The 18,624-nt window shown below is 40.4% G+C and overlaps 1 protein-coding gene across 1 annotated transcript in view; it reads right to left on the reverse strand.

The window, feature by feature from the left end:
* Positions 1–18,624, reverse strand: part of dock10 (dedicator of cytokinesis 10) — a 61,925-nt gene that overhangs the window by 24,422 nt on the left and 18,879 nt on the right. The window contains exons 2-8 of the mRNA XM_070829963.1: positions 8,753–8,872; positions 6,391–6,480; positions 5,310–5,392; positions 2,901–2,973; positions 2,451–2,588; positions 1,960–2,094; positions 711–897 (exon numbers count right to left, since the gene is read on the reverse strand). Coding sequence (XP_070686064.1) covers positions 711–897; positions 1,960–2,094; positions 2,451–2,588; positions 2,901–2,973; positions 5,310–5,392; positions 6,391–6,480; positions 8,753–8,872 — 826 coding nt within the window. The remainder of the gene's footprint in view (positions 1–710; positions 898–1,959; positions 2,095–2,450; positions 2,589–2,900; positions 2,974–5,309; positions 5,393–6,390; positions 6,481–8,752; positions 8,873–18,624) is intronic.

The following is an 18,624-nucleotide window of genomic DNA, read 5'->3' on the forward strand; positions in this document are numbered from 1 at the left end:
AGACTTCTGCAGAAATAGAGCCTTCATGCGCCTGGAGCATTTCTTCCCAAAGGCCATGCCGAACAAAATGGCTTATTAATGGTAGGTCACCACATGCTTGCAGCCTGATTTAGAGGTATGCTAACAGACCACAGAGCCACGACGGCTGAGGCTATTACATCATTCCATCACTTTTCACTGGGCCAAGTCTCAGTGCTCTGTCAGTGTGTGTCACGTTACAGGCCGTGGTGCCATGCCCGGGCTCTCACAGAGCTGGCACATGGGGTTGAGTTTTATGAAATTTGCTGCCATCGTTTTTCAACAACAAGGCTTGATGTATTAAACAAAGGTGGAGACCCTGGTTGGTGCCAGGCCTCATTTCCTGATTGAGATGTTATGGATTGAACCCAGAGCCAGCAAAAATTCCCCATTAAGGTCAGGGCTACATGGCTGATGTTATTTAGTTAGAGTAAGTCAGCTAGTGAGGAAAAGGTTACATTTTTGCTGACAAAGAGTATAAAATCATTCCTCTCTTAAGGGCACCATGATTTATACATGGAATTGTGCTAAAATTTCCTTTTCGTCTCTCTTTAAATAACCTTTTCTCCACTAATTTACAATTCGTGCTTACATCTCTTTCGCTCTTTCCAACTATTTTCGGTTTCCTCTCTCTAAACCCATCGTAGGTAAACTTTGTGTAGTCCTAGACACAACAACAGAATAAATCTCACCGTGCCGATGGTCAGTGAGGTCCAGACTCTTGCGATCAGGAGCCGGACCGTCATGTGGACTGATCTGCAAGATGCGGGTCAATGTGCTAATCCACTCCTCCATGTCCTGTTCGCTCTCCGCAGCCAGCACAAAGTACGTAACCTCGTTCATTTTCAGCTCAAAGGCGTGTTTCCTTAGGCGGTTATTCTTTAGGGGGACAAATGGAAGGATGGATGGAGATCATGTGGTCACACAACAAAACCAGAGCTTGGTTGAGTTTTTGGAAAATTTGACTGAAACATAATATATGTATAATGAAATATAACTTAGCCAAGCTTAGCTTAGTTTCTGTATGTCAAATGGATAAAGAAACCCCCTCTAAAAAATCTAAAATATCATAAAGTTTACTGTTAATAACGTTTCTTAACAGCTTTTTCACAAGGACATTAAATCATAACAATAAAATGCTGGTTTGGAATTGAAAATACAGTATGCACAGTTACACCCATCTGTCATGGCTACGGGAATTTTAATCTAACTTCATCGTTTAAATTTACCATGTTGTAATGGTCTATTGTGGCATTAGATAGATGGATTTATCTGACAATTATATAGGTAAATACAAGACTGCAAACCCACACAATTAAATTGCTGAGGATAAAAATACAATAATGCTAAAAGCTTATTTCCATTGTGGTCCTTGTAAGAAAGAGAAAGCTGCAACTGTCACACAAATCAATGTCACCGACAAATTGTAAATCCAGCAATTACTGTAAGTTAGGCTGGAGAAGAGTGTCATTAAACTGCATGCTCAGACATAATTGGCATCCATGATGCTGTCAAATAAGCCCTTAGACACAACAAAATAATATCTTCAGCACGTGGTGTCATCAAACCCTACATTATCATCCCCTGGGATACATTTACAGTAGTACAACTGCAAAACATAATGTCTCCTTATAAAAGATGGTTAAAGTTAAAAGTCACTTCTTCATACTTATCCTAGTTTACTTAATAGAGCTGATGCTCTATCTAAGTTCTTCTACTTACAGTAGATCGAAAACATGATGCAGTTAAAATGTTTAGATGTTTTGATCTTTTTTCTTTGCAGCTTTTTTCATCCAGCACATTCTTGTCTTGTGCTAGTGTGCAGCAGTTTTGGAGGGAACAGAGCCTGAAAAGCCTCCCTATATTACTCTAAATACACAATTCTATATATTTTTAATATTGTGTATATGGTGATCTTACATAAAAGACTTTGAGACCCACCTGTACTACACCTGTGCACGAGTCAAGGAAGATGCATCCTTTGGGTTCCTTGGAGATCTTCTCGTCTTTGTAGAAGTTCATGATGTAGGAGTTGTCTGTCAGCTGGGTGAGCTGAAAATATCTCCTCTTGAATGACTGCAAAGATGAAAAAAGATTAAAATACATCAATGTGATTTAAGGATACTGGCAACTACTTATTTAGGCTATAAAATAAAAATGAGGAAAAGCACAAAAAACTGAGAGTTAACTATTATTCATCAATAAGAGAAATATTTCTTGAACTATGAACAATGTAGATAATGATATATTGATAATACTCATGGAAAAATTACCCTTACAAACTAATTTAAAGATTCATAATTCAAGTTCAAAATAAGTTGAACAAGTCAGAGAGTAAAAAGTAAAAACACAGGGGAAATCTGATGTTTGGGTGGGAAAACCAGACAGAAAAAGTGTGTGTGTGCATAAAAAAGGATCAGATATTTCCTCACCCGAACAGTGATGCTATTGTTGACGGTGCTGTTAAAGTTCCCTTTGTAGAGCCAGCCTGACCTAAACACACCGATCCCTCCTCCTCCTCCTCCACCACCTCCCCCTCCTCCTTTGGACGAGGACAGGGAGGTGGTATCCTGTAAAACACAAATACGGTCAGTAATAGACAGATTATCTTTACATTCATCCCTCTGACACAAAGGGGCAGATGATCAATTGTGAAAAGGAGACTTTTCTGAGACTCACTCTATCTTAGGATGGCCATTTGTCAGCCAAATTATGTTCATAAACAATGTCCCATTGACCTGTAATGAGCTAACTGCCCTTGCAAAGTATATTTTAACAGCTTTAAGGCTGAGATAAACTAATTTAAACATAAGGCTCAGGATGTATCCAGTATGTAATGCATTCATTCTAAAAGCATTTGTCAGAAGACGGTCATTACTGACCTCATCTTTGTCCACGTCCTCATAGTCGATCTCAAAAGAGTGGGATGGCAGCTTCTCTGCTTTGTACAGTTTCCTATAAAGGAATGGGGAGAGACGAGAAGGGAAAATGTGGAACTCTGATAATAAATTATATTGATGGACAGAGAAAATTATTTCAGGGATTTAATTAATCCACTCTATCTGAGTGGTGCAAATGACTGTGGGTGGCTGATTCGGCTCCATCGTTCTCTGTCAGGAGTCAACAATAGGTGGTCCTCACTCGATCCCGCTCCACTGATTTCACAGGCTGACCTGTCTTTGTGTGCGAACCATGGGATGAAATGCCTTTGTGTGTGTGCTGCGAGCTGCAGACAGCTTGGCTGCCGTCTGCGGAGGACAACACTGGAACCACCCTCTGCTAAAAGTCACACAGTCGTAAAATCTGCCTGAAAAAATCTCCTTAGGGGACTATGTTTAGAAGATTTCTGGTGATTGTGGGCTGGCCACTGACAGAGGAATGCTAATACTGGCCTGCACAGATGAAGATCGCTCCGCTCAATCCCAATGGTGACAACCGCACACATACAATAGCTGTATTCCCATTGTACTATGGTTTCCCTGGTGGATTTCACTACAAACCCCTAAGCCTACAGTTTATGGTTGGTTAGCTTATTAGCCTCATAAACAAACAATATAACAGTAGTGTTTGTGCTTTTATGCTCAGTCCATAGCTACAAAGAGGCAAGTGAAGTTGGTATGATTGTGCCGTAGCTTGTGTTTGTATTGCATCTTATTTTATAGTTCATCCTGGTTGTCAGTTCAGAGGTCATGTGAACTGACTGAAAGAATACAGTGGCAGCCCGTGGGACAGAGGAGGGACATTCCTGTGGTTGAGAGCTGTAACTGCGGGGCTGCGCAGGGTCACTCTCACTGGGACTGACAAAACTCTTGTTGACTGACTGACAGGCAGGCTGATTTAAATAAACGACTGACTGACAGAATGGGTATGATCTGACATTTAAAACAGGCATTCGAGGGAGCACTGAAAGTTAGCATTTATTAGAGTGCAATGACCTCAGTCTCCCGCTCTTATTTCTTCCTCACTCAACACGGGACACCATCTTGTTCTCGTTAATGACCTCCCACCTCAGTGTAAAATTGTGGTTATCCCTGATGTTATTGGATTCTTCTGGGTCTGGGTGTTCATGAGGAAAAATCCAGCATCTCTTTCATCAAGTCAGGAAGTCAAACAAATCTGAATCCACATTTTAAAAAAATAATGTGTAGAAAAAAACTATTGTATATGAGAAAATAGGTTTTACTGCGTTTTATTAGCGCGATTAGACCCCATGATTCATTGGCGCCCAGTTCAGGGTGTACCCTGCAACCCTCTATGGATGAGGGGTATAGATAATGGATAAATGGATGTTAACATTAACATGATGAACATAATAACAAGAGTAAAGGAAACACCACACCTGCCCTTTACCATAAAATACCTTTTTGATGCCTTTTTCTACAACACTTCAATACCACTTTCATGTCTGTAGGCTAAAGATGAAAAAAAAAAATATATATATATATATATATACACACACACACACACACACACATATATATACATATACACTACTCACAAAAAGTTAGGGATATTCGACTTTCATATTATATCATGAAAGTAGGGCATTTAAGTAGAAGCATGCAATGGTAATTTTATTCATCTTAAACAATTTATTGAAAGAAAATCTAACAACAGTGGTAGGTATACCACAACAAAAAATTTTCAGTGTCTCAATAAATTGGGATGTGGCCAAAGGACGTCCACTCCTCTCCTTTCTGTGACTCTTCCAGTCTCTCTGTATCACTGTTACAACCTCCTGATGACACTCCGTGACCCTCTAAGCTCAGTGAACACCTCCGTCTGAGGACTTCCTGTTCCTGACTTCCTGTGCTGCTGATCAATTGTTAGGTGTCGTCTTGGTCTCATGATGTCAGAATGTGAACAGCATGATGAGGAGGACTGTTTAAATACCAATTCTAACTGAAGCAGGAAATGTATTGGTCGATTCATGGATCAAACCTGTTGTGAATTTTGCTGTTAAGCTTCTTGTTAGAGAACAGCAACTTGTGCAAAAAGTACTGAAACACTGAACAGTTGGACATGTGCATTCAAAGGTTTAGAGAAGGTCACATTAAGTTCACCTGGAAAGTTTAGAATGCATTTTAGGTTCATCCTGAAATTTCACCTGAAAGCCGAATATCCCTAACGTTTTGTGAGTAGTGTATATATGAAGGTAGAGTCGGATATGAAAGTGGTATCAATCGTCAATGATATCAGTCAAAGTGAGGTTCTCAAAATGATTTAATGATTAACTCTTTAAAATCCTGCACAGCAGACACAGTAGACAGGTTTACAGAGTAATGGATTACCTGGGCAGCAGGCGGTAGTCTCCAGCGTAGTCATCATACTTGAACTGGACCACATTTAGCTCAGAATTATAATACTTACAGGCCTGGGGGAGAAGAACGAGATTAAGTTGAATATGATTAAATATTAACTTTCCAAAATAATGGCCTCTCTGGGAAATTTGGACCTGGGGCAGCTGGAACGTCTGCAGACAATGAAGAAAGCTACACTACAGTGAAAGTCGAGTCGGACTTCAGATCTCCTGAGGCCTAGTTACTGATATGCAGGCTGGGATTCATCATTAGATTGTTTAAATTATAAAGGGAACTGAAATAAGGCTCTGTCTCCACGGACTTTGCAAATAAAGATATCTTAACATCTTAATAGATTACTCTCAGGGGTGGAAATAGTACTCTCAAGGGGTGTGTTCTGTGAGTTTTCACTGTCTCTCTCTCTTAACCACACAAACACACACACACACACACACACAAACACACGTCTCTTTAATCTATCTTTAATCCATTTGTTTAGAAAGAGCTTGATCTTTTGTTAACAAATTATGAATAACCAAATAAATTATCAACTACAATATCAACCTTAGACAGGACAGCAAACACACACACACACACACACACACACACACACACAAAGAGAGTCAAACACACACGCCAGTCTCCAATGAGCTGTGACAGTGCTGTCTGGGGAGTTCTGTTTACTCAGATATTATTTCTCCACTGAACCCTTGAGATAATGGATGGTCAATCGGAAATATTCTACACACACACACAGGCAAAAAGACAACAAAATATGCAAACACACTTCTGGTTTATTTGAGTGGCATGGTGGAGGCGAGCTGAAACCACTTCTCAGGGTGAGGACATCCTAAACATGTCCTAAATTAAGAACAGCCTAAACTGACAAACCGAAACTTTTTTCATTCCAAACCACAGTGGCAGTTAAGACCTTTATACACACGCACACGCGCACGCACGCACGCACACACACACGCGCACGCACACACACACACACACACACACACACACACACACACACACACACACACACACACACACACACACACACACACACACTCTAACACCTCACCTGTCTGACCAGCAGACATTCAGCCTGTAGTTCTGCCCCCTCTGGAACAGTTGACTTGAGAGTCCGACTCTCCTGAGGCACAGTGGATACCTGGACGGACAAAAAGATCAAGAGAGGACCGTTAATATGGCAGGAAATACATAGACATTTTTTTTTTATACGTTTTATAGTGGGTGTGAAATAACAAACACCTCCACCAACACAAAAATAATAAACGGTAAAAAGATGAAATATTAACCATCAGGGGGGAAAAAACAGAGGTGACATTTAATAAATGTGGGTGTTGTTTAGGCTGCCATCTACTAAATGAATTGATCACAAGCCAAGATGTGTGGGTGGCTCAAACATCTCTTAAAACAGGGAGCACAGAAAAATAGAAAATATTTCTTAATATAAAAGAATAGAAAGTGCATCAAAGTCAAAGCACAATATACAGATTGATGACAAATGAAAGAAAAAAACTAGTAGAAACCGAAACATTGTAATTGTGACTCTATGAAACAGATCATAGAGTCATATGCTGTGACCTTCACAGACACCACATCTCAACTGTCTGTATAGCATACGACACCCTCTGCCATTACACCCTCCATTCAGACAAGGAAACAGTGGGAGTGAAAGACAGACTGATTTTAGACTGCCATGTTTTGACAGCTCTCTACATCATCATCACCACCGAACACCAAATGAGGGAATACATTTTGGAAGGAGTTCATCCCTGGAATCTACGCTGACTAGTATTCATTTTGTTCTGGTGGCTCCTCTGGTGGCCCAACATGATGCTAATACACTTTAAGTTGCCGTTTCCCCTTTCATTTGTCACCCATCTGTTTATTAAACTGCAGATGATCACAGCAACAATCATGGAGCCTTTAGCATGGCTGCAGACTCTTTATCAGGACCTATCAGGACTCCTCCAGACCTCTTCTATCAGGACTCCTTATCATGTCACATCTCATGTCTTACATATTAGCACCTCCTGAGTGATGATTTGGGAGGACATGCAAAAACTTATCCAGTGAATTGAATTAATATCCATTCGTTCCTTCTTGAAATTGTTTCTGGCCAGCTTTATTGCGGTGAAGATGAATAATTAAGTATTCACTTTCTCAGCCGTGATTAGACATGCAACTAATAACCCAACCAATGAATCATGCAGCTTTAATTATACAAAGTATATTTTATGATCCATGAGGCAGAAAATCAACATTAAATCTTTACGGTGCGCATTCGTATTCAAAAAGAAATACAGAAATATTCCTTCAAGTGACTGTGGAGAATGGGAATGAAAACAAGTCAGCAGTAAAAAGCTTGAGAACAGACTTTGATTTATGAAACCCAATCAGCTGGCTAGAGCGCTGAGCTCACTAACCAACTGGCAATGAAGCACATCTAGTAAATGCCTTTTGTGCATTAGCAATACTCTGCCAAGCCACTTTCACTTACAATTATGGAAATTGACTGTAGGCTGCAGAAACAAAGAAAATCTGAAGAGATTGTGCTGTAGCCAGACAGCACTGGGAACCAGCAGAGTCATGCATTAAAGCTACAACTCCAGGGTCCAATACAAATGTTTCCCTTCACCACAAGCAGCCAATTAGGTCATCTTAGGTCATGTGCAGTGGGTCTGCATCTGCAGAAAAGCATTAGAACAGTAATGAAGGTACTAATGAATGAAAAGCTAATGGGAGCCAGAAGATGACTGTAATGAAAAGACCGTAATGCTCAACATGCATGACCTGTGTGAACAAGTGTGTAACGCAGGAATAGATCAGAAGTCGTCACACACTGCATTTTGAACAGCATGTATCATTGTCAAATTAAGAAACAATAACATGAACTTGTGTCTGAACTGCCTCTGCATGTAGTGTACTATACTTAGTGTCTGCCATTTTACTTAAGAGTCCGAAATTCTGAGTGTGACATTTCTGCTGATATAATGCCTTAAAATGTGATGTCCACTTCATGTATACTACGTTCTGTTAACAACCACACAATGCAATGTGGCACATTTTATAGATGTAAAAAGAAAAATACTCTGGTGTCATCAGCAATGATTATCCATGCTTGGTCAGCCAAATAAGGTATTTTAATACATCACATCACAACGCATCACGAGGTGTGGGTCCCTAGGTCTAATAAAGTCTAAAAAGAAATTTGGTATTCAAAAAAACTAAATGTTTAATCAGTAAATCAAAATAAATCAATAATGAACATTATCCTTGACATGTGTGTCTGTGACAAACATGCACACACTACATGGAGAGAACCAGGATTTAGGTTTAAACCAAGAACCTTCTTGTTCTGAAGGCATTAAGCAATGAATGATCAGGGCACCACACACACACACACGCACACTTACCGAGAAATCATTGTCAGGGAATAGGAGCAGGTCTCTGAGAGGGTCTTCTTTCAACTCGTCCCCCAGTTCAGAGATGACAGTCTCATAGTCAAGAGGATCAATCAGCTTCGGCTTCTCCTGCTGCAAAGGAAACAGAAACATTTGATCAGTGTTTACATGTTTGGCTGCTACCAAACCTCAATATGATACAAAACAATAAGACATAATACTATACAATAAGATATACCCACTTTTGAAAAGTGTCAAGTAATGAATGTAACACTGAAACTTGGTCAAATTGATCAAACATTGTCTGACTCAAGGAAAATGTCTTTATTTAACACATGCACTGAGCAGGTTGTCGTATTTTGTTTCATTAGATTTTATTTTTGTTTTATTTGAAAGGGGCGATGCCATTCAAAATTGTTCCAGTACAAAGCTTGGCACTAATGAGATGCACACAGAGTTTATAGCTATTGCTAATTTTCAACTCTTGTCCCTAGTTGGGCTTTTACATATAAAGTGAAGTCAAATATACAGATGTTAGTAAATGTCATAAAACAGATTACACTACTTAAAAGAAGAAAACACATATACTGTACACCAATAATAATTTGTACAATTAACTAAAAATGTGTACTTGGATTATTTAATTAAAGTTGTTGTTTTTCTGAAAAAAGAAAAAAGACCCTTTATATTACATTTGGTACAGCTGTGTTTATGAATGATGATGTTATTTTCCTCCATACTTACATACTCTCTCCCCCTCCTCTCTTTTCATTAGTCATTAGTGGTCTCTATTACAAACATATCTCATCTGTCCTATATGAACACCTCAACACCTTTACTGAACATCCCAGTTAAATGTAATCTGTTGCATTGTTTTTTCTGAATGTCCTAATGTCTGTATGTTTTTACATCGTCCAAACTGTCCTGTTTTTCTTATGTTATATTGCACCACTAAAGAGAGAAACCAAAGCTTTTATTAAAAGCAGTAGCCATGACAGATACATTTCCTGTGTTTTGCCATGACATCATTGGGACCCAAAATAATCGTAGAGGAAGTAGCGCTACAGCAGAAGTGAGGCTGACACACTATATACCAACAGCAATACGTACATGGAGTGGCTTCAAATGAACACACAACATGATACATGCAGATTTTCCTTTCAGTAAATGAAAACTTGAAAAAGAAACCAACATACTGTACACTGACACTTAATGAGCTCAAACACGAAAACAATCGTTGCTGCCCTACAGTCGCTTCTGTATGCGACAGCCTGTTCTCACATCCCCTATTTCACACGCTCGGCCTAAAAACCATCAAGCCAGAACTTGATGATGCACTTCAGACAAAACACTTCATTTCACAATAACTTTCTCTTTTCTGTGAGTGATTTATAACTGAGGGATTATGTAACTGCTCAGTGAGTCACAGACAAAAAACAGCATTTTAAAATGTGTTTTACAGATAGAGGACAATGGTAAATTACTTCTGTCATTCAGAGAATAGCTACGGAGCAGCAAACAGCAGCAAAGTGAGGCGAGGGAGGTGGAAGAGGTAGCGATGTCTGGTTTGGTTCAGATGCATACAGTGTGGGCCTGAGCTTTTACCCACCACAGCTATCCTGACAGTCAGAACAGGCCTCTTAGCGCAGACAGAAATCAGCACAGAGGAGAAAAGCAAGAATGTAACTCAACGGAAGGTGATCTATGTTTTAGTGTGTCTCTCTCTGTCTGACTATTGTCTTCACCATCCATCCACTCCACTGCCAATATTCACCCCAATCCGGCATTAAAAATGAGTAAGCTTACTTGCACTTTTATACAACATTAAGACCTACAATATACTCACCTGCTGTTCATCTAGAGTGTTATTTTCTAGTCCTAAAAATTGTCAACAATTGCAATAGCTGATAGACAAAAGTGCTCCGAAATTAGCTTCTCAAATGTAAGGCTTGCTGCTTTTCCTATTTTAAATCACTGTAAATTCAATATCTTTGGGTGTTGGATTATTGGTTGGACAAAACAAGCAGTTTGAATGAGTCAAGAGAAATTATGATGGATATCTTACAGATTTGCAGAATTTTAAGAACAATTAGTCAAATCAATAAAAAAATACTTGACAGATTAATCGATAACGGGAATAATAATTAGTTGCTGCCCTAGCATGGGAAACCAAAACTGCTTTTTCTGGAAAACAAGCATGAGCACATGAATGACATGACATTCAAACAGATACATAACAGAGAAAACCAATAGGCAGGATAGAGTAGATTAAGCTTGGGGTTCTCACATGTACATTGCGACTCTACTCTGACGCATGTGATGTAAATGTGTCAGGGGAGAGTCTGAGTTTCCCCTCGCAGGCAGATACAGTAAGGTAGCATTAGTTCTGCTAGGTGTGCATCATTAATGTGCACGTCATTTAATCTGTCACTTTCAAAGTATTTTCTTCTATATACCTCTTCCTGTCACACAGCTTGGCCCAATGCAGCAGACTACAGCCTATGACCATTAAAGCTGTATAAATCACAATGACATACAGTCACTGTGATAGTCAGTTAGAGAGTAATGCAGCGTGAATACAATTCATCGTTTTATCAGCTAGCAGAGACAGAAAGAGAATACCTACAATACTCAGATGGCTGAAATCCGATCGCACTCGTTTGCTCTTTATTTTCTTCCTGAGGGTGATTTTGCTCCTGAAGCTCATTGTGAGCAGAAGCAAGTTCAAAAGTAAGTGTGTACACTATTACACACACCAAAAAAAAGAAAAAAAAGAAGACAGGTTAAAGTTTAATTAACAGTGAACTAAACAAAAACGCACGTCGCAGGCATGTGCTCTGTCAGAAGCAGAACTGACTCTGAGTGGCTTTATGAGTGTGTGTTAGCACACGTGGATATAGAGGAAGTTGGTGTTTGATGTCCAACGCACTCTTCAGCTCACACGCATACGCACACACACGCACACACATAGACATTGAGAAAATCCCCCAACAAACCAGGCCCTCTAGTTTCTACACATCATTCTCTCAGTGTCTTTCACTTTATGACAATTTGCCATGACAATGACAGACATTGTTGTCTACAATTCAATTTAGAGTAACAGCTTAGGGACAACAATCAGTTTTTTTATGCTCCATGCTACTAACCGTACAAATAACCAACAAAGCCTCTCTACAGTTAAGCCCTACCAGGTACTCACACACATTTAAAAGTCAAACTCTCAGCATCTTATCTTCTTCTGTCCAAAGTTATCAATAGCACACCTTTTGCACACACATGCACGTAAACCATATCAATCATATCTACCAGAGCATGTCAACCATAGACTTCCTGTTCAACAGCGAGAATGTCTTGCTCCTCCTGCCTGACACTGTCGGCAAGATAATGTACACATAAAAAGACATATGCAAAATAAAATCACACAGGTGTATTCACTGATGCATGCTCCATGTGAAATAAATGAACATAATACAACATAAATGCACAATAACATTTACTCACTTCCCCAAGATTAAACCCCTCAGCAGAACAGAGATCTGTACAAGAGGAAACGGCCCCTGACGATACAACAAACTGGTATACCTGCTTTCAGCACATTATATAAAAGGTGCCACCTTGGATTAAATGACACAGAGAAATCAGGGTATTGTATTATTCCACTTTAAAGGGTCGATTCGTCCTTTTTCCAAAGGAAAACATACACATTTTTGACTTAACGTTAGTAGTCACGACATGCAGATAGTCTTTTTATATCAACACATTTTTCAGTGACGGAATATTAAATGCATTTTCTTCAATTTAATGGAGGTGAAGGGGAAGTTCATTTATGTGCTCAGAATAATAATAGCTTTCACTTTCTCGACACAGCGTCCTTGTTTCCCTTTCACTAATTTACAGCAAACACCGTCAGTGTTTATTCGGGACTATCCCTTAGGTAGAGAGTATAGAATATTATAGAAACTGATGACAGCAATGGACACATTGATTTGGTCAATTTTTTTAAATGTAATTTTTCCATTGTAGTGAGCACCACCAGAAAAATTGCACTCATTTCAATTGTATAAGGCAGAGGTGGAAAACTGAGGCACACATACACACAAATTGTGGGCAGAACTACCCCTGGTTGAGAATTACTGCACTACAGTACGATTCATTACTGCAACTCTGATCTGCATGAGACAGTGAAACAACACCGTGGCCCTGGAAGTCTACCAGGGCAAGACATTTCTAATAAATACATTGATCATAATATATTGTTTTCCTAATTCAATAACCATTACTAAATCTTTAATGTTTTGCATCTGAATCCGTAAATCATAATTTCGATCTTAGCACTGCACTCCTTCAAGTGTATTTAACGTCAGCAGCAATACGAAGCAGCTCAACCCCCCCCCCCCCCCCCCCCCCCATCCTCTTCTTTCACTCTTTCCCTCCATCCATCCATCCTCTGTTCTGCACCAGCTGCCTCAGCTGGCTCCCTCCCTCCAGTCCTCCCTCACATCCCCTCCTATCGCTTCATCATTTCATCAAACATCCTCAGCAGTGCACTCCTTTATTTCTTCTACCTTTGATTTTCTCTCTGTCTCTTCCCTGCTCTCTTGTTCTCACCCGATTATACATCGCTTTTAACATCGCTCCTCCAATCACCCCCTCCTCTGTTTCTCTCTCTCCCTCTCTCCCCGTCCCTCTTTGCAGGGGAGATGGAGTGGGTGTTGATGTTGGTAAACTACAGCTGTGTGGAGGGCACAAATAGAGCACTAGACTGGTGGCTCACAGCACGGCCTTCCTCCAGCATAGCTGTGAAAAAAGCAGTGAGACAGAGGGAGAGGAGGGTGGCTGCTCCAAATTAGTCTGAAGAAAAAAGAAGAGCAGAATAAATCTTGAGTTGAGAAATTATTAAAATGGAGAGAAATCACAAGGTCCACCTCTTTGCATATCTTGTGCACAAGCTGGTCTGCGTCATTCCTAAGCACCGGTTAAGAGAAAGATGTGAGGAAAAGTGTGACAAAAACAGAGAGAGGAGAGGAGTGTGGAAGAAGGGAAAGTGTGTGAAGATTGATTGGGAGTGAGAAAGAGACAGAAAGGGGGAGAGAGGGGGACAGAGACAGCTGAGACAGCAGAGAGAAGAAGAAAGTAGACAGCAGCCATCTGCTTTACATCATTAGAGCAATACAGGATCTGGGAAGGACACAGTGGGACTAATGGGGATTCATACTTCTAAGAGAAGTCGATTCTCTGATGCAAACCAGTGTTCTCCATTGTTGTAAGGCCAATTTGATGTGTTGAGTTAGTGCTGAAAAGCCAGTGAAGCTTTTTTCTAACTTGCTTTCTTCCAAAACACACACACACACACACACACACACACAACTGGGTTTGTGGTGACTGTCTACTTAACACATCTATTTCAGTCTGTCCATTCAGCTGTGTGAAGCTCATTTCTGCAAACTCGTTTTGCAGTGATTGCACAGACAATTCCCAGATTCGCACATTTTGCCAATGACCTATTAATCAGCAACACATTATCGAACGCCACTCAAGAGGTCAAAACCAAAGAGTTTGACAGTAGATTGACAGTAGTTCAAAACAGACTGAAAGATTTGCATCCTTTCTCTTACCATAGTGTCAGTGACAGGGTGACAGAGGGATAGACGGAGTGTCAAGCTTCAAGGGAGAAAAGGAGGAATAAAGGGAGTTTACTGCACATCTGACAGCTTAGGGGCAAAGACTCTTTAAAGAGTCCTTGATCGACCTATGGTTGTGATCAATCCTTTTCTGATTCATCAGCTAAATTCCTTACATAAGTCTTTTTTGACAGTTTCCCGACCATAGATTGCACTAACTTAAAGTTATAAATGACTTACTCATAGGAGCTGGCATTTTTTGTTCTTTTTTGTTTGACACAAATGAAACGAAACTCCAGCAAGGGATATTTCTATGTCAGAGTATGGTCAGTTCTTAATTGGTTTTATTTGTATCTTCAAAAAAAAAAAAAATGTAAACAAGTTCATCAAAGCTGCATTTGACTTCCGGAGCTCAGATTTTTACTATTCTCTGTCCCTATGTAATATCACGATATATACACGATTGTCATTTTTTATGCGGATGACACAACTGTATTTTTTCGCTTGATTTTCCTAATATCAAGCAACGTGACTCCTCAGTGTCTGATACAATTGTGTGTCACAAAACCTTTTGAAACTCAGCACTAACATATCTGCCCTGGACACCAAGTTAAACTGCCAATAGTTCATCACATATCGGAGCGCTGTCCTATAGAATAAAACTGTGCAGCAGAAACTGGCTGTTAGTGTGAACAGCACCATTTTTGATTTTTAAAAAGGTGACTTACTAAATCAATGTAGGCATTCCCAACATGATTATGAAAGTATTTTAAGCTATTTATGCCTGAAAAGTATATAAACCTTGGCATTGTTGTAGGGCTGATTATTCTCCTCCTCTGACACGAAAATATCACTTGCTAGATCAGCAAAAGGCTGAGTTAGTGCACTAGTTTCTAGTGCAGCCTGGCCTGAATATAACAACCACACATGCTCTTATACTTACAGCACAAGTACCGGCAGGGAAACATGACTTTGCAGTGTAAACTATCATGACTCTAGTTTGCCACAGAGACCAGAAAAATGGGCACCAGAGGAGACGGGAGGTTTATGGAGGGTAAGAAAGAAAGGAGAAACAGAAGGAGCGACTGTTAAGATCCCACCCTGCCAAAACTTGGACATTTTTTTCCACTGGGCTTACAGAAACTTGGGTCTTTCTGGGAATAAAAAAAAAAATCTGGCCAACACTAATGGATACAGATACCAAACAGATGGCTGACATTCAGCACTGCACTGAAAAGAAAAGTCACTAAGGAAATACACATGTACTTTTGCGTAATTCATTCATCGATTCTCTCATCCAGTCATTCATTCTTTCATGCATTCATTCATTACTCAAACAACTCTCATCCACCATTTTAATCATGGTTCTGTTTGAATAGCTATTTTTATCATCTTCTCTGTAGGCCATATGCAGAGAAAGCAGATTTTTCCCACAGAAACTAGATTCCTCATGTCTGACCCCACCATCCCCCTCTATTTTCCTCCCTTCATTTCCGTCCTTCTGCCTCTCAGCTGTGAAGGGAAACAACCAGGCCCCAATCATTGATCATGCAGCAACCTCAGCAACACAGAAAAAAGAAAGAGGCAGTGAAAAACAGAAACTATGACCAGGAAAGGCAGAGACGTAGAGAAAACAAAACCAAATGCCAAAATAAAGAAAATAAAGTTTATAGCCATGGTTAAAGTTGCTACTAGAAAAACTCAGGCTTGGGACATCCATCCATCATTCCAATTCAAGATGCACATATATACACTCATGCACATCAAAATATGATGTGCATGATTGTATATAATCACTCCACACCAACATACTCCCTTCTACCTGCCCACACATGCATGGAATAGAGAGGCAGGTTCAGTGGAGAGCTGGGGGTTCAGTTCTGCTGTTTACCATTACAATGATGGTCAGGGGTGAGGTGGTAGAGGTGTAACCCTCTAGGGTAGGAGTGGCAGCATCCAGTGACATCTGGTCCTGTCGTGAACACATGTGACCGCAATCGGCCCCGCCCACTGAGCGTAGGAGCAGGACCACACTGGCCGAACAACCCATAATCCACTGCTGTTGACTCCTGGTCCAGCCTGATCCAGTCCAGCAGTATAGACTTCACCTGAGCTGAGATTCCTTGTTGTTCCCAGTTAACTTGAACTCAACTCTCTGACCTGAGGACAGTCCAGTTCAGTCCAGTCAGCCCCCTGGTCCAGCCAGTGGTGCTGTGCTGTGTTCAAGCCCAGTAGGATAACTGAGACTCCATCCTCCTCTGCCCTCCTCCGCTTTGCTTCACTTTAACCAGTCCTGCTCTGCAAGCTTTCTGTCTCTTCGCTGCACTGCTCCACTCCAGTCTCCAGCTCCTAATGTTGCTGTTGCTGAGCTTACACACTGGCAGTCTTACATGGCTCTCTCTCTCTTTCCTTCTCTCCCTCTAAAGCGCACGCGCGCACACACACACACACACACACACACACACACTGCAGCTGTGCACGGTTCAGCCCAGCCCAGCTCGCCCAACAAATCACAGTCTGCACTAGCTGTCAGCTGACCAGAACCAGCTGCTACATGCACGCGCACACACACACACACACACAACACACAACACACACACACACACACAACACTACATAATTTTTCTGATTTTCATTCTGCAGCACTCTCCTTCACCATTTTTTTCTCCAATCGCACCAGTCCTTTCAAATCAGAGTTCTGCTGGCTGTGTTTGTGCCTTTGTGGTTTGTGCGGAAGACAGGACTTAAAGCGCATACACACTATCCCACACTTTGATTTTGTAAAATAAACTGTTGCTAAAAGGGTATAAAAATGTGTGTGTTTCTGCATATACATGTGCTTGCTGACGTAAATTCAGTTTAGTGTTCTAGAGTCGATGTTCGGCAGAGTGTGTGAGGCTTTAGGGAGAGTGTTGGGGAGTGGTCAGAGAGGCTGCTGAACAGAAAGTGGAAGGAAAGTGGGGAGTGGGCGGCTTTACAGATGAAGTGTGCATGTGGAGTTTTAGGACTATGCTAATGTGAAATTCGCCTGACTTTTTTCAGTACATAGACAAGCAACAGGACACTAACTGGGCTTTTTATGAGTGTAAAACAAGTGTGTCCAGTATATAATTCCATTACATCGGTTTTAATGCCCCTGGCTGGCAGCGACAATCGCTTTTATTACTCACATTGTTCTCATGTCATCGTAACATCTGATCTTATTTTACTCTTCATGTTATATTTTCACAGTGCGGGCTAAATGGAAATTAAAATATGTTTTGCACTGATCGGAAATTCCCCTCGTTTCTCCTTATCAGTCGTACTTGCTGAACCAGTGGTTGTCCAAAACACAGATTTCAGAAAGATATGGATTCTGAAAGGACACCATGAGGCCTGGATTTTACTTCATGGTTCTTGGTGAAGCTACAAAATTTCAATTTTGGCAAAAGGGAAGGAGGTGGAGCAAGATGGGGCGAACAAGAACAACAAAGGGAATGTGACAGGCTGAGACATCTGTCAATCAATCACACACTGCCCACACCATACTTCTCTTTTAAGCCTTAATATTTCCTCAGTGGAACAATGATTGTCAAAATCAACACCAAGACACACAGTAGAGGAAGTGAAAACAAACAATTTAATAATGCATTGACTGTATTAAAAGAGAGAAGTTTTATCCGCTGACAGTGAGTTTCCATGGATCCAGCAACCAGAAACTATTGGAGAAGCTGATTGTACACACTTGTGGCTTTTGTTAGGTCGTACTGCACTAAAAAAGACAAAACACATAGTGTCACTGTCCAATAAATAAAAACAAAAAAGTAACTTAGAGGATTAAGAAAACTGCCCTAAATCTCAAGCATTTTAAGCTTAACAAGTGACTTAAATAAAAAATTGGATTGGCTGAAAAATGCAGAGTCACAAAGAAAACCTGGCTGTTTTCTAAGCTTCTAAGAAAAGTTGCTGTTTTGGAAATACATGGTTTGGATCTTGGACATGGTCAAGGACAGCGACAAGACTGAGGTGACTTAAACAATGATAAAAGATACAGCACAAGAAGATTAACACACATTAACACAGATAAATTCAAACATGCACACGCAGATCACAAAGCATCACTGAAGGTGATGGTGTGAGGAGTATTTATACTCAAGCAAAGAGTGATTTAAGGGATCAGTTTGCATATTTGGCCTGTAATACATTATAATTTAGCTCTATGCATGCCTTGTTTTCAAAAGCTGTCCATAGATCTGTAATCAAGTGACACATATTGTGAAGGTC

The sequence above is a fragment of the Pempheris klunzingeri genome, chromosome 4 (assembly GCF_042242105.1).
Source record: "Pempheris klunzingeri isolate RE-2024b chromosome 4, fPemKlu1.hap1, whole genome shotgun sequence".
NCBI classification, from domain to species: Eukaryota; Metazoa; Chordata; class Actinopteri; order Acropomatiformes; family Pempheridae; genus Pempheris; species Pempheris klunzingeri.